At 38.5% G+C, this 23,710-nt stretch overlaps 1 protein-coding gene across 1 annotated transcript in view; it reads right to left on the minus strand.

Moving 5' to 3' along the window:
* Positions 1-23,710, minus strand: part of nphp4 (nephronophthisis 4) — a 128,394-nt gene that overhangs the window by 93,611 nt on the left and 11,073 nt on the right. Inside the window, exons 3-6 of the mRNA XM_026366908.1 lie at positions 14,482-14,651; positions 14,028-14,092; positions 5,111-5,260; positions 2,585-2,721 (exon numbers count right to left, since the gene is read on the minus strand). Coding sequence (XP_026222693.1) covers positions 2,585-2,721; positions 5,111-5,260; positions 14,028-14,092; positions 14,482-14,651 — 522 coding nt within the window. The remainder of the gene's footprint in view (positions 1-2,584; positions 2,722-5,110; positions 5,261-14,027; positions 14,093-14,481; positions 14,652-23,710) is intronic.

Raw genomic sequence — 23,710 nt, forward strand, 5'->3', positions numbered from 1 at the left:
AACAAGTCTGTGTCCCTCACACTGTTCTTAAGTGTCTCCTGGAGGTCAATTTGTTGAGCTTGGTCCAATTTTCCTACTATTCTGTATCACTTCAAAAGAGAAGAAACAGAGAGAAAAAGAGGTTCAACTCTGAGGCTTCTTAAGTTTATGAATCTCTCGTTTAACCGCTGTGCATTCTCTGTCTTGGCTGACTTATGGGGTCTATAACCAGTCGCACTCTATTTCATTTAATCATTGGATCGTCAATCACTACGAAGACCTGCATTTCATGAATATTTGATGTGAGCCAAGTGCATTAAACCCCATTCCTTTGCACTGCATCAGTTACACTGGGTACAGGCCTAATTATGATAAGGAGAAGGCACTCAGCTGGCAGATTCAAAGGTGCAGCCACACTTCACGTCCTCAGAGAGCAATGTGCAAGATGCCTCCTATTTCAGAAATGTTCAACCTCCTTTGTCTTTTTTATAGTACCACGTCCACAGGGGCAGTCCTACTTTGAGTGAGTTTTCTTCTTTTAGGACAAATGAAAACTTCCTGGAGCTTTGTTACCAGAGTCTTTCTCAGTTCATTAAATCAGCCTAAGGCGTTTTGTTCTGCCTGCGGCGTGGCGTCGGTCCTCGCCTGCTCCTCTTCTCCTCTTCATCATCTTCTGTTCTCCCCAGTCTTTTGATCACAAGCCAAGATGTTACATAATTTCTGACAAGATTTTGGGCGCTTTCATCAAGGGTAATAGATTTTATTTTACATGTAGGTGAAACATTGCTACAGGTCATTTGAGGTTATGTAGCCTCTGGCTTCACTCAGCTTGGGAAAGACACACATGTTCAAGCAACCCTGAAGGTGAACAGTGTTTTGGGAGGTCACAGTGAGAGGGACAGCTTCAAGACCACAGTTTAAATTAGCCTGGTGCTCATTAAAGCATGCTATAAAGTTATGGAATACGGAGTGTCTCTCTATAAATCTCAGAATAGTTTACATGAAAAGCGTATCAACTAGGGCACGGGCTGTTTAATACATTTGGGAAAGTGGACGGTAAAAAAGAAGTCACACACTAGCGTGTCGGGCTAAAAATAGAAATACTTATAGAGAGATTATGTGAAGACTATATGTCAGAGTAGCAGCAAGCATAAAGGATTCATGTCATACTGCACTGTACATTGATCCGCCAGCCCATTCCTCCTCACTTTTGTCACTGCGTTTCTGTCTCAATACCAATTTAAGCAGTGACACACTAGAATGGAGTCTTTCAAACACACACACATACACACACACACACGCACACACACACACACACACACACACACACACACACACACACACACACACACACACACTCACTCACGCTGCGGTAAAACTGAGTTGGCAGGTGAGGTGTCAGCATCACTTGAGACAGCTTGATGACAATCCAGCTAAAGTCACACTTTTAAAGGTCACACACAGATCACACGCTTTTTCTCTCTGTCTGTCTCTCTCACATACACACACACACACACACACACGTTAATTAAAAGCTGCAATCAAGCTGACTTCTGCATGTATTAACACCTCTTACAAACGTGAGAATGTCGTCACACACTACCACTGAAGTTCTAAAAGTCGGGAACATTTAACTAATCTATGTAACTTAGCCTGGTTGTGGAAACCTTCAAAGAACATGTCACAAATAAAAATAAAAACTTGAATGGTAGAATGGGAAAAATTTATTGAGTTACAGTACATTTCCCTGTTAAGAGCTTTATCTTTCAGCTAAAAAGCCAAAAAATTAACAGTGAATAATAAATATTGTTTTCAGTATAATTCAGTGTTTTCATTTTATAGTTTACATTTTGCAGTAAGTGTTCGTGTAAAGAATAATAACTTATGTTAAATTAATGATTGTAAAACACTAAAACCATTACTTTTTCACAAAAGTAACCTTACAGTGCTATAAGCCACTAATTACCTGTACTTCCACAAAGCAAATACTTGGCACTTAATCCATTTAGATCCACTTACTATATATTTCACTTAGGCTTAACTAATTAGACAGAGAGCCGTGCAAAGTTGCTGTACAAATATTTGCTAGTCTATAGTTGGACCTGTCAAATAGGGTCTGGGTTTTCATAGACAAGAAAAGCAGAAGAGAACAGATACACTCCCTTTGGTTTAGTTTGGGAGGTGATGTGCCTTAAATTGCAGTGGCAGCTGTAAAGGGATTGTGATTGTATGCAAAAGAAACGTAAAGTGAGATAAAGAAAACCATCAGGCTACAAAAAATAATCTTGGCAGAGGCTTGTCAAGGCCGTCATGGCCATCTTTAATTTGAGAAGTGTAGTGAACTGTTACCTCAGAAGGATGACATGTTATCTGGACTGTGTAGGTACCTTTATATCAACTATAAAGTGCCTTGTTTTTTCATTGTAAGCATCATATACTGTACATTTAAAGGATGGATGGATATGAGAGGAGGAAAAGACGCATTTGCTTAATGAGTGTTTATACTTGTTGGTTGCCCACCTCTCATGATAAACACTGTTATTGCTCTATTTTGTCATATGCATGAACTATCAAGGCTGTGCATGTTATGGATGAAGGGCCTTACTGTGTTGTGGCAGTCAGCATTGATCAGCTGCAGCAGCTGGCTCTCAAACTTCTCTAGGGAGGGCTGAAGGGAGATGGTCAGTCTGTTCAGGGTGAAGGGCAGCATCTTGAGCGGCTGAGGCCTGAGTAGTGCATCTCCTGGTGATAGCACAAACAATGATCAAAGCATCAACATGTTATGGCATGTACAAAATCATTCTTCATATATAGGACACTTGTGTTTGAAATAGGATTCCTGTGTCTCTGGTTTATCAGTTTCGTTTACAGATCAGTAAGTATGCTCTGTTGGGATTGTTTTGGAGGACAAACAACTCAAATCCAACAACTATTTTAATATATATGTGGAACAAATTATTGTATATATTTCAACATATTCCTTTTTGTGACCCATTTATAAAATCCCCCGACATGCTCATGCCCCAAAAAATTCCTATGGCACCCCAGAAGTTTGCAAACCTACAAGTGGACAAATGATTCTACTTGTGTGTGTGTGTGTGTTATCGTATCTTAGTAAGCTGAGCTTCACTATAATACTTTGTCAGTAGTGTCAATTCAGTGGCAAAGGGTTAGTTCCCAGAAACATTGCCCACATCAAATGTGCTATGCTTATAATATGCATTCGATATGAACCCGCAGTATTGTTGTTTTTAACCATACTAGCAACCTGCTCTATGGATGTGTGATCTGTCCGCCAGTTTCACTGATGGGCAAAACACTGGTTCACTGGCTTGTTTAAACGCCTCGCTTAATGAGGCTTCAGCAAATGTAGCACAAGCAGCGTGAAGTAAAAGAAAAGGGGAATGTAAATGAATGGAAGGGAGAATTAAAAATTTCAACAAACACTGTGACACTGCAAACTAGTATTTCACTGCCACTACTACTTCTTACTTAAGCTTTTCCAAAAATACGTTCCATTTATTGTCATATGTTATGTTCTCTCTGAGATATCTATGAGCTGAGGAAACACACCACTTTACTGCCAGTAAATGTTTACACAGTCAATCCTCACTCATTGATTCTGAATATATTTGATTGTTGCATTTCTAAGAGACAGCAGTCCATTTAAATGGCTGCTCCATTCATTTAGCTGCATAATGCCAATCACTGGAATATTTCTACTACACAGAGAGACCCCAGTGCTTGTGTCAAACAATTTGACAAAAACGTTTTCCATTCGGACACTTGGCATAAAGTGAATCAAAATCGATTGAAGAATGCATCTCAGCCAATGAATAAAGTGGGAAAGCCTGTGAAGTCCAAAATCACCCCTTTCAGACACAACAAAGAGAAAATAGCCAGTGTGATTGTAATCTCTTGAAGAGTAATGTAGCCATCAAGCGTTTCATTGCAGCCCTTGTCTGTGGAGCGCAGAGTTGGACTGTTCTGAATGCAGCATGAATATCAAGCCGGTGGCTGTGGTCTTAAAAGGCAGCTTAGGTCTCTGCTGCTCACAGCCCCAGAACATGAAGAGGATTAGCCTGCTACCATACCTCCCACTGACTTCCAATGATTATAGCTCTGCTCTGTCAGACTTCATTACATTCCCCTTTAGAAACTTACTTTCTAAGTACTGCAGACATTTCAACTTCTAATGGAACCAGGTTTCCAAAAAGGGACACTATTAAGTTGGATGTCCTGTGTCTTATTTTGACAGCTGGTGAAAAACAGGTATTTACGTATATTATGTCATATCACAACTAAATTGCTGAAGGTGTTGGCCAACCTATCTTCATTCCATTATGCATGGACCTAACTGTATGTTACACAAGTACCAATGCCATTTCACTACTGATTACAGAATCTCATACTCATGTGTGACCTACTTACACTTTAATAATATGCACACATCTGCAACGACAACACAAACTTAAGATGGGAACAGACCACAGAACACATGACTGTTGCCACCATACTAGACAAATTTTGTTATCTGAAAGCTCAGCACACAACAGGCAGGCTGAGGATAGTAACATCAGTTGAAAAGCCCCACGTCAAAAACATACTGTTGTGTACGCAGCAAAGACTTAGCAGTGTTTCTCTTTGTGAAATCATGTTGTAATTTGTGCATAGAGGCAGAGAATTGATGGGGGAAAAGTCAAAGAGGGTAAAAACAACGAGGAAGTCTGCAGAAAGTGATGGTGGTAAATTAACTTGAAACTTAAACTTAAAACATACATACTCACTCATTGTGCAGCACACAGTTTTACAAAGTACTAATCATTTTGACATTTTTGCTACACAATTTTTACCTTATCATCATTATGATTTCAACATTCTTAATGCCAGGCAGCAAACATAAACATGTTTAAACCAAACAATTTGATTTCATACACTTTCGCACTTTTTAACATTAATTGATCCAGACTTCCTAAACATTTTACTGATGCGACTTGGCGATAATGAACATGCCTGACCTTTTCACCCCCTTGCCAAGTCACATTTCTATACTTTTACATATTCACATCTACTAATCTTGTCTACTGAGTCCTTCATTATTTGACCGTACTCCCAGTTGCATGAAGTTTACCTGTTGGAGAAGCTGCTAGCCCAGGAATGTTCTCATCTCCAGATACAATGGTATTCTCTGGGAGGAGGTTCATTATGGAGACCAGTGCAGGATGGCTTTTTACCACACAGTCCAAATGTGCACCATCAATACTCTTCAGGAGAGTGCCGTCTGCAAACAGAGATATAATAAATGTATATAGAATTGTTCAATTATTTCACACACATTTCTTGACAAACAGGCAAAGTGCTTCTGTGAATACAAATGGCCTAGTGTAATATTCCAACCCCTCGACATCCCCAACCCAACCAAAGAAATGTGATCCATCTCCTTGGTGCGTCAGAGTCTAATATTTCCCCAGAAGCAGTGAGTCACCTGACAACCTGACACTTAACACACAGACACTTCCATTTTTCAATATTCCATTTAGCTGTTGGTGACCTAGGTGCAATGTTCCATTACACTGCGAGCATCGTTTTCCAGAGCTAAACTGAAATGACAACCATTCAACATGGAAAATGTGCTCCACACCAAGAGCAATGCAGCGTAGATGAGGCAAAAGGTATAAGCAATGAGGTAGATATTGTCATTGTTCAAACAGGTCATCCAATGACAAGTGACAATCCACAACTCCTGCCATCAACACAAAGCACAGACCATTTGGAAGGAGAACAAAGTGGTGTTTAATGCGCTGCTTATGTTTGCTTTCTTCAAGCCTGCACAGCATTACAATCTTTCACTTTGACAGGGTTAATGACTGTACCTTCACCAGCATCAGTGACAATCAATACAGGAAGCTCCATTCGCTCGCATAGGCTGTCTCAACAAGCTGACGGTGAGTCGTTGATGTGATGTGTGTAAGCATTTAACTGATGGGTTCATAAGTACCACAATAGTAATGAGATATGCTATGATGAGAATAGAAGTTTTATTGATAGTTATACATACTGTAGACTGTGTTTTTAAAAGTAAAACAAAGATGCTTTTACAATAGTTTACAATAATTTTAAGGTACACTGACAGAAAAAAATCAATCAACATTTGGTGTAAACTGCCTTTAGACTTTGTTCAGTTTTTCAAAGCCCTTGACAGGCTGGTATTCCAGGCATCTTGGAGATGAGTGAATGAATCTGAGACCAGTCAGAGGACGCATGGTGGAAATGTTCAAATGCTGGAATCCTAATTCACTTCCTACAAAACAATCACTTTAAACGTGCATCAAAGTCATGACAGGTCTGTCTGAAGCTTAAGGCACAATAATCGTTGCTGAAGTCACTAGAAGAGCACTGGAATTTGAAATTCTGCAAGCACATGGAAAATCATCAATGCATCATTATGACTTTTTTGTTTACTTTGTTATACTACGCATGTTAAGTTACTTGATTGTACATGGTGATGCACATGTAAACAAATTCACACGGCATATGCATCACTTCTAATGTCCATCAAGGTCTGACCAGTTCTGACTGAGGTTTAATATCTAGGGTATAGCAATAACGTTCAGACATTAATAAGACAGAAATTAGTCTATTCAGATAATGACCAGTGGATACTTCAAAATATTTAAAACGCTAAGTGCACAAAAAGGTGAATCCTTCACCAGTAAACTAATACACAAGTTGCACTTTCCCAGTAATATTTAGTGGCAAGAAAGAATATGTGAACCTTTTGGTTTCATGGCTTTCTGCATTAATTTGCCACTGTAAAACAATAAAATTCAAGGGTTCAAAGAAAGAATGGCTATGTCCATTTCTATTGTAGACAGCTCTTCATCAGTTTTCAGGGCAGAGCCAGAGTCAGCCTTTATCTTTAAAGTCATTGAAAGCGGTTTGAGAAGAAAAGAAGATGATGGAGTTTATCACTGTGTTCTGTTCCTTGCACTGCTCCGTCTCATCAAGGCCAAACCTTTACCTCTCCAACTGTTATCTTAGTACAAAAAGTGCTTACGTCTAAAGCCAAAAAATGGAAAATGGTTTTAGGGAAATCTAGGTTTCTGAGGTTGCAGCTCAGCCTCAACTCTGTTCTACAGACGTTTTTAGTAGCGACAGCAGCTTTCAATGAAAAGGTGCTTCTTACCATGAAACAGAAAAAAGTAGGATGGGTATGAAGGGAGAGAAAGCGAGGGGGAAATCAAACATGGAACTTTCTTGACACAGATGGTGCCCAGGTGCCGGTAACGTTTTCATCATTTATTTCTTGTTATTCATTATGCATCAAGCTTGGGTTTCAGTCAGATGGTGTGCATAGATTAGAAAACTCAAAATTTCCCCAAAATTTCCTTACAGCCGCAGTGTGGTACCTCAGAGTCAGTTCAGCTACAGTTTGGCAAGAGATGTAAAACCAAGGAAGTGGGGCTCAAAATGGCTCAGCATCAGACAAACACAGGCAGTGACTCTGGAGAAGGTTGAGTGGGAAAGGAGAAAGTATTAAAGTTGAGATGATTAGGGTGATTTTTTGAGAGAGGGTTCTTCTGCTAACTGAGGGGATTTGAAGTGGCGACTTGAACAATTCATTTCTTTCTATGTTTGGTGTTCTGCTTTATCACCATGTTGTTGCTTTTATATGTGATTTGACAGAGCCCTCTCGTCAAACAGTAAAGCCAGGAGTATAAAGGCACACATAACAATGATTGGTTCAGATTCAGACAGAAATAATTTGCAATTCATTTTACAGCTTGTTAAATGTGATAATGTGCTGGTTGGGTTTTCGCATGGTCATCAGACATATCAAGTGATCTGAGGATGTCAACATGGGCTTAGGGAAATTTTGATTTGTTCTCATACAATTTTCATATTGCTGCTGGATTTTAAGACCAACGCTGATATAATACGTTTTGACAAAAATGTATAACTTAAATGTGCACAGTGATGATTCTTCTCATTCTCTGGTTATTAAAGAATTCTTACTGAATCAGACCCTTTATAGTTAATAGTCTGTGTGCTCTTTCCTCAAATCATTTATTGTTATTTGTATTTATACATCACCTGGAATATTATTGCCTTCTACTGCCATTTCCTGTCAATACAGCAATGGCCAACATACAGTTGTACCTAGGTGGTTGGTTTTAAGGCACTAGCACTCTCACCTACCTATGGCTACACACTGTATAGCCCCATATGCAGCAAGCTGTGATGCACTGTGTGTTCTGGCAGCTATCAACCAGAACCATCATGAATTTCTTTAGTAATTTGTGCTACGGTAGCTTCCGTGGGATCAGACCAGACATGCTGCCTTTCACTTGCCAAGTGAAAAAGCAAGCCCTGGGCACCCATGACCCCATCATTAGTGGTCACTGGTTTTCCCTTCTTGGACCACTTTATAGGTACAGACCTCTTCATTTCTTTTTGGAGATCCTCTGACCCAGTCATCTACCTGTCACTCAGATCCTTATGCTTGCCTATTTTTCTCTCACACATTGACAGTTTCTAATGTTAGAAGATAATCAACGTTATTCACTTCACCTGTCAGTGGTTTTAAAGTTGTGACCGATCAGTGTAAGTTATGGGGGGCGACAGTTAGATCAGATGGTAGAGCTGTCGTCTATAAACCCCAGGATTACGGATTCAATTATTGGTTCCTCCTGGCTATAGACACTGAAACGTCACAGTAGCACCATCATCTACAGCAGCTGTCCAAAAAACAATTGCCCCAATGGGATCAATAAAGTATGTCATTATTATTATTATTATTATTATTTGTATTACCAATATATCTGTGATTAAAAAAAAAATAATAGCCAATATCTAGCTTAATTTTAAAAATAAATCAGTCACTTAGTTAATCAATACATTTTGACAGATTTGAACAATTTTAGAAATCAACATTTTTGTCCCTTCGGTGTTTGTTTAGTTTATCAACTTGTCAGAACTTTAGTAATGATACCATGTTCTGAGATCCCCACAATTAACTAAATGAGAACAATGCTGTTACCTAAATTGCCACGGTCATCTTCAGAATTTCTGTCTTTCTCTGAATAATATTTCCAAAATATATACAAGATTACTTCTGAATAATCAGGAATTTAAAGCTTTCTGTCACTATCCCTCCCTTCCTTGTGTTGGAGTTGGACTTTGTGTTGCTAAAGATACCTACACAGTATTACACAGAACATTTTCTGGAAAGAATTTCTCAAAGTTTTTACGAAGTGGGTGTAGTTAGAAACAATACAGTTTTTTTTTTCAGTAAAGAAATGCGTGCCTGATATAAGCCTGAAATGGTACAGAGACAGGTGAAGAAGCCAAAACAGAGGAAAATTATTGTTTAACGTCTTTGGGTTTGTTGGAAGTTTAAAGTTCACCAAACAGCAATAAAGCTTGGCGTAGGTGGTGAAAACAAACACTTATGTGGGATGCCTTAGAGACAGATATGCAGTTAAACCCCATTGAAAGCATAAGCAAAACTCTTTATCTTAAACACAGAGAGGCTTTTCAGTATGTTAGAGACAAAATTTGTCATGGCACTACCTTTGTGTCCCCCACATCCAGACATACGCAATGAATTAATGTATTGTGTATTGCTTCAAATTAAGATATGCTAATGTGAACACAATGTACCATCTGGTTGTCCTCTCATCACACTAAGAAGGCCCAGAGCAGCCCTCCATCCATCTCATTCCACTTTTCTTCTCTCTCCACTCCTTCCCCTTTTCTCCCTGTTGGTTGCAAGAAGAAGCTTAGATCAAGCCAATGAGCTTACTGCCTCCCTTCGTGCTTGTTTCCACCTCCTATTTTTGCCTCCCATAATTTAAGACTTTCAAAAGCCCCAAGGCAACTTCCTTTTCTCTATCTTCTCTCCATTTCCCATTTCCTGCCTCTTGACCCTGACTCCAGCTCTGGAAAATAGAGAAGCTTGACTTCTCTGCCACCAACACTCTAATGCCTTTCTCAACCAGTTTCACTGGGTCTTTTCTATGCCAATTCAGATTTGCTTGTTTCCAATTCACATTCACATTTCTCTACTGATTTTTCACCTTCTTATCTAATTCAAAGATTAAGGCTCACTTTCACTGGGGCAAAATGTATTTATCAAAATCTAACCATTTCAAAGCCCTAACATGAATGTATTTAGTTTATTTCTAAAATCTTTGAAAAAACTATTCAAGCATTCTGTCTTGTTTCAGAGAACAGACTTGTCTCTACATTCATTCTGTTAAATCTTAGTTCTTCATTATCACAACATTTTATTTCAGAGACTAGAGCATGCCATTGAGATTAAAAGAACAGCACTTTGTTGATTTAAATCGTATGTGTTAAATTGTTCATGTTAACCATGAGTCTTCCATGCACACCAGAGTTAGTTAAGGAGTTCCACAGGGTTCTGTGCTTTGACAAATACTTTTCACTTTATACATGTCTACCTTAGCCATTATTATTAGGAAACACTCAATAGATATCCATTGCTACACATATGACACCCAGCTATATAAAACCAGACAAAACAAACCAAATGATCAGGTTGCTCACTGTATTTTTCTGCAGATATCTCCAGCCTTGGACCTGTATGCTTCCAGTTTGCAGTTTCTGGCCCTACCAACCTGCCCAGTGTTTGTCTCTTGATCTTTCAACTTTCGGTTGGAGGGCTTTTCAGTCCCTCCAACCAGTTGAGGCAGATGGCCACCCACCCTCAGCTTGGTTCTACTGTAAGTTTCTTCCATAAAGTATCTCTAACATCTCTACACTTGCAAAAAAGTCAAGTTTGTCCTAACAAAGCCTTTATATCTTTTCACAACGTATTTATGTTCCTCTCCATTTATTAGCCTACCCCAGAGAGTGGTGTGCACACACTGTATGTGTGTTGCCACTGGTATTACTCTGCCTATGGCAGGGAGCCTAGCTAGGCAATAGAACATAAAAATACATATGGCAGCCACTCTCACCCTGCACTGTTCTGGCACCCATTTACATCCCCCTACACACACTACATTGCACATGTACTCACAAAACATGCACATTTCCTAGCAGTTGTGCTTTGTAGCAATAAGTTACATGTCTCCAAAAGGCCTGTTGTGGAAGCTGACATTGCCATAGCAAAACTACACATCAGCACTCCAGTGGGAAGTATAATATCTGAATTTCAAAACTGGATTGTATGCCCCATTTTTAAGAAAAAGATCAAAAACTACCTTCCTCGTAATACCAAAACATGTAGTGATCACATTTGCAGCATGTTGTGATGCAGAATACATTTCTCAATTAAATAATAAAAGGAGACAAGACAAAGACCACATTTATTTAAAGACATACTTGGAAGCAGTTTAATTTTAAAGCACTAAACACATTGATAGGAAGTAGTGTATGGTTCATCCGGTCAGTCAATATTCAATGTTAACTAATAAATAACAATAAAAACAATAAAATATTTTAACCTTGATGTTTAGTCTTCAAGAGGAAATTTTTGTATATGTATTTCTGGCTTCAAACTACATGTTTGGCAAGCTGTGGGTCAGTCTGATCATGCTACACACATTAAATAAGATCACTGTGTAGGCACAGTGGGGGTCCCAACAAGAAGGGTAACACAAAAATATTTACAGTATATTCCTGGTAAACTACTTTGTGAATGCACTGTAACAATGATGATTAATTGCAATTATGATCACTTTGAAGAATTTAAAAGTCTGTGTGATTATTATTATTTATTATAGCAATTGGTTTACATTATTTTTTCTCTCAATTACATGAAACAACATGCCTAGAGAAACAGGTAGGTCGTACCTTACCTACCTTACCTAACTGTTTAGGTGCAAAAACCAGCATCTGTGATGGTATTGGGGTGTATCAGTACCCCCAGCATGGATGATTTACATATGTGTGAAGCTATCATCGATGCAAAGGTATATTTTTATTTTAGATAAACATATGCTGCCGTCAAGGCAACATGTTTTCTCAGGAAGTCCGTGGACATTTCCTTCATTTCCACTCAAGGCCTCATTGTGCATGTAATACAACAGCTTGGCTTTGCAGACACAGAGTGTGTGCTTGACAGGAAGGCCTGCCTGCATTCCAGATCTGTTTGATATTGAAAATGTATGGCAGATCATGAAGATGGGAAAAAGGTGACCACAGACTGTTGAGCAACCTTGTGGAGTTTGTTATTACATTAAATGGCAAAGATGCAGAAATATAGTCATTTATTTATAATTTAAATAAATCACAATATTTTGTTCAATTTTAACTCCATTGTGTTTTGGAAAATATCAAAAAATAATGAAGATATGCTGTTTGGAGTCACAGTTTAAAAAAGAAAAAAGCATATTAGACAATATAAGAATATTGTGGAATTTGCAGTAAATTAAGTATTAAAGAAAATGTCAGCCTCCAGGGCATGTTTTCTTATTATAATTCCTTCATGCACTCTGACATGAATGTCCAATATATGGAAATGTACTTATTTTAATGCAGCACTAACCAGCCTTAGATAGACTCTGTGTCCCTGTCAAAGTGGATCAGAACGTGTTAAAAACTATAAAAAAGGGTGATGAACATACAAGAGCAACAGCAAAAGTGGCAGCAAAATGGCCCTTAAAACAGAAAAGCAATGTTCCACTAAACAACAGGCATGTGGTTAATAATTCAGCAAGCATAAGAGTCCGTTTGAGAGAAGCCTTTCTAATATTCATGTGACATGATAGCCAAGACAGGAACTCTTGCTCTCACTGGGCATAGTGTTATTCATACTATGAGGCACTACTGTGTTTTGTAATTCATAGCCTTGGTTTTAGGCCAAGTGAGGCCATATCTAGATGGACCCAGAGCTTCAGTAGCAAACTTAATAATTCAAGAATATTTGATCTCAAATTCTAAGCTGGTGTTACTCTAACATAAAAAACAATCAATATTTGGGAGTTCCTCAAAACAACTCGGACCAAAACCCAAGAGAATATACACAATGTCAAAAATAACGACAAATAAAATGTACCAATAGTCATGGATTTCTTCATTACCTACAGTAGATGTAATTGTTGCAAAGAAAGTGCCACAATTTTTGAAGTGACTGAGAGCTTTGGACTTCACTTTCACGTGTTTCAGAAAACAACATGTAGGAATTCATTGTCAATAATATGTTGAGCCTGACAGCCTGGGAATACAGCTGGTTTGTAATTAAAGTATTCCCAGGCAGAGAACACATCTTTGTGCCAAATGTAATGGCAGAGGACCCACACGGTGACAGCAGGTGTTGTATCTCCACACTAATTATGTCCTCTGCATCTTACCTTTTATTCACACTTTATACTTATTTTCTATTATACTGCCCATCAAATAGTACTCATCTCATCTGTAGTTACGGGTGGGAGAAATTATTTTTGAGTTTTTATTCCCAAACATTTCTTTGTTTACAAGTATATGCAGATTTACTCTCTCCAAAGCCAAATTCACGTATTGTGTATTGCTTCACATTAAGAGTTGCCCTAGCCAACTTTTCTCAGACTGAAGAAGCTACTTGAATGAGTAGTGACACATTTGTAACTTTGACCCTGTCTCAGGTGATCAGATCACAAGTGGACAGAGATAACTACACATGTAAACATCCAGTGAAACAAGATACCTAATTTCCATTTGGGCAAAGGAACTGGTCCAAACAAAACTTGATAACGTGATATTGGCCATTCATAAAATAAAAATAAATTAAGTTAAATATAGAGCTGTTGATCCTCTAGCAGAAATGACCCAGTGGTAATAAAATCTGGACACAAGTAGTCTGCTGGAAACCTTGGAGACATATGTGTACAGGTGTAAACAGTGATGTGTCTTAGATGTCCACATGATCGGATCACCAAAGATGCATCGTAAAAACATTTTGACTTGTCCAGTTGATTTTATGTATATTTGTAAATGTCAAGCACACCTTGGAGCATGGCTCCAGAGCAAACACTTACACAGCACCAAAAACACAGCTAATACATAACTGTATATATATTTATATAAAAAAGCATCCTTACAGTTGACTGTGTCCTTCACTAGGGGGTGGAGAAGGCCTCTTGGTGATCCATAGTGAAGATTCAGCCTACGAGATAAAATCAAATCAACCTATGTGACTAAATGAAGCTGCATAATAAAAAGAATGCGTCTGCTGTACTTTTAATTGTACTGTCTAAAACCGCTATCCCTCAAACAAACTACCCTCCTGGCTACCCTCTGTAAATCCCGGGTTGGTAACAGTAGAGCAAACCTTGGTCTCACCAAACACCTTACACACAGCAGTGGCTCTGCAAGCATACAGTAATGACATCAGAGTTACATGTTATTAGCAGGTGTCTGACTAAACAAGCAGGTAGTCCCTGGGTTATATTCAAGCAACAACCCTCTCACTACAACTATATCTGTCCTACAACAATATCCTTATGTGAAACATCACTAATCCATGAATGGTGTAAGTAAGAATTGGCAAATCACCTTCTGTCCCCATCAGAAGCACGAGCCTCTGGTCTGTTGGTAAAAAGCTCCAGGACAGTGAAGCCTCGTCCCAAAGCCTGCTGGGAACCGTCTGGCCTGGGTGACAAAGACACAAGTTCCAGAACCACCAACGTGCTGGGCAACCACAGAGATGTGTGGAAGTACAGGACCTAGAAAATGATATAACAGTGAAGAAGTGAAGAACAACAAGAGAAAGGCATCATCCTATCATCCTAAGCCTAAAGAGCTTCCTTGCTGTAAAAGAGAAAGTTTTTCCAGTTATGTAAAACTGATGATTTTAAATGAGGTAATATGACATCAGGAGGTTTAGCAGTTAAGCAAAACAAGAATCAAAATCATATGAACTGTGGAACATCTATGCCTAAGAGGAATAGAAATAAACAATCAGTTAACAGTGGTAATCTATTCCCCACACTGACAGACCTTTGTAATTGGTATGCGCCCTTTTAGTGCAAGAGAACGTCAACATATTGCAGAAAGAACTAAGTTCAAGAAGAGTTATATCACATATACAATAATAATGACCAATAAACAGCATGTTGAGAATCACTTCAGGGAAATAAAATTTAAATAAGTACAGATGGTGCATAGTCCCATGGTACCTAGCTTGGCTTGAAGCATCAACTGTTGCTGTCACTAGAGTTACCACAGGGATAAAATATAAAAAAACATCATACACATGTACAATTTGGATTTTCAAACTGAAAATGACTAGCAATAAGCTTCACTTTTCACCAGGTTGCAGCCTTTAGCAAAAAAACATTGACAGATTAGATAACATATAACATAGATTTGACAACAATACATACAAATAAACTACAGATAATAAAAACACAAAAAAGCTAAAAGCTTATTTCCATTGTGGTCTTCTCAAGGGGAAAGGGTTAGGGTTAAGTCAGGCAAGGCTGGTCAATAAATATAACTCAAGACTGAACTACACAAACAGAAAAGAAAATGCAACATATAATTGACTGTTTAACAACCATTCCTTCAGCAACAATTTAAAATCCTTCTGACAGTTGCTTTGAATGCCCTGAGGAACTGTTCCAGACAGCATTCATCAAACCTCCTCTTATTGCATAACGGCAATTATCTCTGATGAAACAAAAAATAAAATAAAACACAAATGTTCTATTATTTCTAATTTTGAAACTGAGGTTGAATTCAATTTATATGATTGTGATGAGCTTGTTTTGGGCAGTTTAGCTTGTTTTTAACGAACGGAGGGAATGTGCTGTACCAAAATGTAGTAACATAGTCAAAATGACATGACAATGCACTGAAACCTTAGTCTGAATTTTCAGTTTTATTTTATGGCTTGCTTTTACAGTCTGGTCTATCCTAACTAAAAATCCCAAATGTTTTTCTTAACTTTCTTAGTATTGGTTAAAAAGTTTCCATTACTACATACACTAAAAATTCCACATACGAGAGGACATGTATGGGACCATCATTTTACCCTATGTGTAAGGAATATGGCTGCCCTCACCTAACGCACAACATGCCTAGAGTTACAGAGAACTTTGTTTGGTTTGATTAGGGCATAACAACATATCCTCATGATCCTAGTTTCCATTACAGCCATGAAATATAAAAATTGTTGGGTATTATATTTTATTTTAAAAGATTATCAAAAACATAGTTTTATCTAAATGTTGTCCTGCTTTTGAGAAATTTGAGAATCAAATTCAATGTCCATATCGCAGGTGTCTATATAAAAAAGGGGCCAAATATCCAGTGATGATAAGAATACCTGATTCATGATCAAAAGTCTCACACTGAAGAGGTGGCATGTCCCCTTGCTGAAGACTCTTTAGGATTATGTGGGAGGTCTAACCTTGCTATTTTTATACAAGTTCAGAGGAAGGCAGTGAAGCCTTTCGGGAGCCTGTTTGTAGTCTGTGCCAGGTAGGTGCTATTGTTTACAGACTCTGATCTGCCATTCAAATTCCAAATAATAGCCTACCTACAGCAGAGCCGCAATGATTTACATGCACAAAAGCATGAATATGATAAAGGGATGTGCAAATTCTATGATCCATTGGTCTCCAAGCACAATAAAGCCCCATAATAAAGAAGAACATGGCAGTGTAACTGAAAAAAGTGACATAAGTAGACATGAGCTACCTTGAAATACAGAGCCAATTTCTCCTGGCCCACAGTGGCAGAGCCTGTTCATCTTTAGACCTCAGCCAACACGGAGTCATATATTCAAATTCAAATCTCAGAGGCATTCCACATCCGTCTTTTATCTCTCTGCAAGGCGAGTTTAAATTACTAGTTTTCCAAACATACACCCTGCTGCATACAAATCGGAAACATGGGAGGCAAAGATACTCGTCTAGCCATGTCTGATTTAGTTATTTGCTCACTTGCTTGTTTGCATTTGTCCATTGTACTTTGCCTTGCTAAGAATCACAAGGCACCATAGCTTACAAGCTGGTGTGTCTATAAGATGAACATTTCTTGTTGAAAGTCATTTGGCCTGAAGAAGTTTGGGGTGAATAAGAAAATATTAAAACAAAGGCTCCAGATTTATGGGGAAATGTTCATCACTCAGCTTCCAATTGAAATAAAAGTTTTATTACAAAAAATCTGTACAATGTTTTTGTTCTAATCTCAATAAAGGTAATGCACCATTTCTCAGGTACTGAGCATTTGTTCTGTTTGTTTAGTTATTCTTGTACCCCATCCCAAGTTGCATGGCATTCACTATTCATAGACTGAAATTTCGCTTTTACTCAGTTTATTTATTTATTCCCCTCCAACTATAACTCCCAAATCAAAGGCTCCTCTTTGAATGAACTTCTCTTGAACCTATCCCAAACAGAGACTAGGAGAGTGGTATACATTTCTATCATGATCACCCAAGTTCCCTCCCCATGTGATAATGCAGAGTCTGCTTTGTGGTCAAAAATGTTGTATCTAGTCGCGGAGAAAATCCAAATGTGGACATTGTTCGTGACGGATTTCCAATTCAAAGATAGAATTTCTTTTTCATCTGCTTCAACGCTTTGATGCACCTCCAGATTGATTCTGGTCCAATCTCCAGCAAAAAAAAGGAAACATTCTGTCTCCTATATTTCCCTTCTTCATTTTGGATGCAGTCAGTGCTCAAGAAAATAGCTGTGACTTGTTAGAGAATGACAAACTGAACTAAGGATAAAAAATTGTCAATTGTAACTTAATATATTCACCTAATAAATGTTTTCATGTAAATGTGTCTCTGATACATGTATTTTTTGCAGTGTTACACCAGGCTTTAGCTGCTCCCACAGTATCTTTTTCCTCAGTTAAAAAAAAAAAAAAAAAAAAAAAAAAATCACAATTGGAGATTTCCCCCTCGACCTGTGTTATTTAGTTCCTGCTTCAGATCAGGGCCAACTGTTGGCTGAACCAACTGACCCAGTTGGATGTCACAGTCAACTGCTTCAAACATTCAGCTATGCAGGTGACACAGAAAAACAAGAGTACTGTTATTATTGTGATGTTCCAGTAGAGGGGTTTCTGTTCTTATTCTTGATCTAATATAAAAAGACGTCACTGTTTTCTCATCCCAACAAAGTTGCCATCGTGACAGAGAGCGTACAGTATTCCCAATGTGGTCCGCTTTGGCAGAAAGGTAGAGAGATGGCAGATGTTAAGTCAGACAAGACAGGTCAACATACCCAACACACAAGAGAGAACTGAGCTATGAAGGCAATTCTTGTGAACACTGTTCACTCTGTCTTGAGGTGTTAAAGGTCTTCTGGTCTATGGTTAGTAACTTTAAACTTTGTTATTACTTTTATTTTTATGCAGTTAGATCATATTAGTAGTAGAGAAAAAACTGTAATGGAGGGAAAGAGAGACATAAATGACATGAAACATAGGTTCCTGCAGTCAAAAACAAACTATTGTGTTTAAGACCTGTCAACTAATAAGCCATATGAACACCCTTAGATGCATGAATTTGGTTTACATACTGTACAGAGGGGTCTAAAAGTTAGAGAACACATAAAACTTGGAAACCTGGAAATAATCAGCTTCTGGATTTGTAAATAATAGTTTATGACATGTCAAAATATCAAGATTTCTAGATCAATCAAATTTCAGCAAATTCACGTCATTGATCATGTTAATCTTTAGTAGAAACGATCATATCTTCTTGAGTTGTATTCCTGTCATAGAAGTAGTCCGACGACACTCAGGTGGATTAAAGGCTCATTAGAAGCCTTAGTAAATTAACATGCAGCCATTGTTCACCTGTTGTAAACATGGTTGAGCCTCAAGTTTCCCCCAGAACATCACTTAATCGCATTAAAGTATTTTCCCATTGTTTTTGTTTCTGCCCAATAAAACTTTGTTTATGTCACAATGTATGCTAAGTTAATGTGCACTGTTCTCAGAGGTAGGACTGCAAATAAGGAAAGGAAGGCATTGTTTCCTACTAACAGAAAAGAGGCAAGACGTGTGCCAACAAACATCAGTTGAGTTTTGTTTGGTTTTCGATTGCTTAACTTTTAGATCGTTTATTTAAGTGCTCACGTGAATTACGACACTTTCTCACTGTTAATTTAGTTGTTCGTACATTTAAATACTTAACAATGTCCCTTGTCTGAGCAAAACTCCAAATTTCAACATCCACATAAAGCGTAGAACATTATGTTAAGATCATGTTATGAGAGCTTGCTGCTTTCCAACACCACAGGAGCACTGTGAGATGTCATTGAGAAAACAGCTTGCATCTGCAGCAAAGCCAAGCACAGCATATGTCGGACCTAATGAGAGGTTATACTCCACAGCGACTGTCAACAAAGCAGTAATCGATTCTCACAGGGGTAAATATCGGCGCCATCTAAGGCCGTTGAATACAACAGTCTTGCAATAAGCCCTTCATGAAGGTTATATTGTCGAGTATATCAGGTAGGCTGTAAAAAACAATAATGCAACACAGTTCTACAGCAGCACAAACTATAGCTTCTAAAATTACCATACAGTTGAATCAACCCCTCTAAATAAAATATGCACACAAAGCTATTTATTATAGCAAAATCTGTAATATAGCTTTAGTCAAAAATCAGTGAATTTAAATGTACTTTTGGAAAATATCAAGAAATTGTCTTATGGATTTGCCGTGTCACTATACAGACAATTATGAGCCCCTCACAGAATGTAAAAGCTGAAGCTAATTCTTGCTGCCTCCTCAAGGTGGTCATTCAAATGCGCGACTTGTGGGTATTGTGGGCCAGCACTGAAGAGGGAATCACAGGCTTAGCACAAAACAAGAGGTTGCAAATGAGCGCTGGTTTTGCATAGAGGGATCCGGAGCAACAGGAGTGTAATTGACAGGGCCCTGCTGTTTGACCCCCTGGAGGCCTCCCAGAAGAACAGCAAACAGGGTATTTCCATTTAGCCGATGCTTTAGCTGGGAGGCTGAAAGCACTGATGTCAGTGCTCCCAGCCTCACAGGACCAGTGTGAGCTACTTGAGATTTAGATACAGTAATAGGCCCACTTTGCATGTCTACATGCCTGTCTTAGCTATTCAGTTATGTAGCTAAATGAATAAAGGCTGTCAGCATAAAAAAAGCACATCAATAAACAGTCAGGTTTTAGATCTTACTGTATAACTGATGTTTGTTGTGTAGCATGTGCATTGAACCTAAGACTTTGTTGTTGAAGGCAAAACCCAAAGTCATAGCTGAGCTCATGTAGTCCTGTGAAGCTAAGCAAGTGCATGCACTTGGTTGGAATGCTTTGATAATAGTTTTGGCAGCATTGCTTAGGCAACACCTTGAAGTAGAGGGGAGAGAGAGATGCAGTAAGTCATTTGACAGGCACAGAACCAGCGGGTATCAGTATCACAAATCCTGTGTAAAATTCTATGACTGTCACCAGAATAGTAGAGATGAGAGATGACAATGTGGATGAAAGATGCGCAGACAAAATGACAGGGATAGAGGCTCCAGGCTTTCTTATTGCCAATAATGTCACTGCATCATAGCTGGAGAAGATAGAGCATGCATAGCTGAACTGACTTTCTACACGAGGTCCTCAGCATTTCAGACCCAATGTAAAACTGACATGTGGTAAATGTATAGAAAGACAGGACAGTCAGAACAAATGATGCATATTGGACCATGCTGAACTTCACTCCTAGCTTGGATTCCAGACCTCTGACATTTGCTACAGTCCTCCAGTTCTTTCAGCAATTCTGATCGGCTTATCTAAACTGGATGTTGTAAAGTAGAAGTAACAACTCTTAAAATTGTACATATATTTGAATAGCAGAATGTATGTGAAGATTCTCAGTCATCCAGGTCATGGCTAACTCATGGAAACTTGATTTAAAGTCAGTGTTTCACCTTTCATCAAAAAGGCTTCATTCGTTTTGACTGACTGGCTGGAGCAGGCTTATAAACCCTGTGGAGTCATTAAGTTTTTATCTCTTTAATGGTCACCTGCGGGTTGTTGGTCCACCTGGCTTTCATGTGTGTCGTTGGGACCACTTCAGATCATGAGTGAAGGATTGTAAAGCCCCCTGAGTAGTGATGAAAGAACTGCATTGTAAGTTGGTGATAGATTACGCCGTAGGCCACCTCCTCTGTTGAGAGGGTCATTCAATGTGGACATGAATAGCTTCTCTAATGCCACGTTCGCACCACCTGTCTTCCCCTGTCAAGAATATGAACATTGCTGTCTTCAAAGGAGTGGCCCTTGTCTTTTGTGTGCAGATTAACTGCTGAATCCTCTGCTGATGAGCTGGATCGTCTGTGCTGTGCCATAAATTTGTGATGTTGTTGTTTAGTCTCTGCATTCTTCACTGCGTTGAACTCGATATACTACATTTTTCTGTTTGTGTCTGGGTGTTTTGTCCTTGGGGTGGATCAGTTTCTTCGTCAGAGTGTTGCTCGGTCTAAAATGTACTGGGATGTTGTGGTTATTGAAGATCCTCCTGAGCTTTTCAGACACTCCTGCAACATATAGAATGACAATGTTGTTCCTTTTGTTGTTTTCCTACCTTTCCTACCATTTGTTGATGTTTTTTCTGGATTTGACAAAGGTGCAGTTCAGATAACCACATTTTGAATGGCATTAAATTTTTAAATGAATATTTCTGAGTAACTGCAAACTTTATCTCTGTCAGTATGATGTCTTCAGACCAGATTTGAAAAACTGATTAGCGCAAAATATGGGCATCTCCTATAGAGAAAATAAATAGAAAAGCTGGGAGAACCAAGCAAAGCTTTAATGTCTTTGTTGGATCTTTGTTAACATAATGTCTGCACATGCGTACATCCACCAGTTACTATAATACACAGCTTTCAAGCTACAAATGTGTTCTCTTCTATCACCTAAGTAAAGTAGAAAACATTAGCTTGAACTGCATTAATCGAGGCAGTCAATGATGTGTCACTTTATGTCATAAAGACAAAACAAAGAGGAAGAACAGGTGGGGGCCTGGGAAAAGCTGATCCATCAGCCAAAGATAAGACAACTGCAGCAATTACTGTAGAAACAGCCCAATTATGTGGAATCCCTCCAAGGAATGAGGGTGACAGTGATGCGAGGACTTTCATTGAGCAGTACTTCTCATTTTTCAAAAATCTCCATCGAAGGCTATTTTAGACTACAGAGAATACACTGAGTGAAGCTTTTCAGAAATTACCAACCTTTTATTTTCACTGTAGATTATGATGTCTGCCCTTCATGTACACAGCTGAACTTTATTACTTTTCCAGTACCAAATATCCAGTCTCCATGGTACAAAGAACTAAGAAATGTCAAGTATTGTAAAGAAAAACTGGAATTAAATGTCAATTCGGTATCTATTTTTCCAATATCTTCTTTTTATTTTAAGGTGAGGACCAAGCCTATAGTGGGCGTAAAGAAAAAAACATTATTTTGAAGAATAAGGAACATTTGTAGTCCTTATAACATACAAATCATGTACAGTAGCATTCTAATGTTTGCTCCTCTATAATAAAAAAACATGATATTGGTCATTTAGTAACAATAAGTTCAAGTATGTATGCAACACTAGCAATTAAAAGCATTCTTTGCTGTGTGAAAGAAGTGAGTTGTTGATTTTTAGCATAGAGCAAACTGAAGCGTAATCGGAGGTCTATCATGCCACACTATTTCGCAGCACTAGATATATGACTAGTATCATGGCTGACCATCTTGCCACATGGCAGCAGCATCAATTACACATCAATGCTACACACTACCATGCATTTTGTTTATCTTTTGAGTCTTTTGCTCCGGAATTCCAGACCATATTCACTCTAAATTATGAGCTATATGAGCGATGAGCCAGCAACATTCAAACATGTCAAGGTTAAGTAGAAACATACTGTCCTTTGTGTCACTGATCACAGGAAAACCTACATTAAAAATCTAAAGAAACCACAAAGTTTACACTAAGAAAAAGTTTACTAAAACAGGTAATGTGCTCTAACATCTGTGAATATCCATAATACTTCTCAATAGTAGTCTGGGAAGCAGGGACAACTCTTAAAATTGATCATTCACAGCAATTACAGCAAAGGTTCACAATTCTCTTCTGCATTTGAATTTAAATGATACTTGTCTGAAATCACCCTGAACCAAGCAAACACTTTCTCTTAGATACAATATGGGAAAGCTGGATACAGATGGATAATGACTCCAAACTGTCAAGGTATAATAGATGGAGTTGAAAACTGACTAAGGAGTGTTGACTGACTCTGTTACAATTGTCCTGACAGGTTATACCATGTCCTGGATCACAGCCAAGGCTGAACTGAGGCGGATGAGAAATGAACAAGCAGAAAGAACGATGCATTCATTTGTAACTCTTTTTTGTTAAAGCTAACTTGCTTCAGTTCAAATCTGCTGTCAGCATCAACGCTGATACAAGTTTCCATGACACATGCTTGCACACAATGAAAATCTCCTACTCAGCACAGCTTCTATAATATTTTCCCCGAGTCCCTACTCCTCATTTTGAGTTTCAGTGCCTCTGGTATTGGCTGCTTTGTCCCCCACTCCAACAAAACCCAAAAAGTCTGCATTCTGCATTTGCCAGTGACAGATCTTAGTGTGCACTGGTTAAAGTCTTAGTTTGTCACCCAGGTTTTGTTCTCCTAAATTTTGTAAATCCTGTCTGAAATGCTTCACAGACAAACTGTGGGCACTCACTATGAATGCTGGAGGGAAACATCACAAAATGGGAGGAATGCAAG

The sequence above is a fragment of the Anabas testudineus genome, chromosome 7, assembly GCF_900324465.2.
Source record: "Anabas testudineus chromosome 7, fAnaTes1.2, whole genome shotgun sequence".
Taxonomy (NCBI): Eukaryota; Metazoa; Chordata; class Actinopteri; order Anabantiformes; family Anabantidae; genus Anabas; species Anabas testudineus.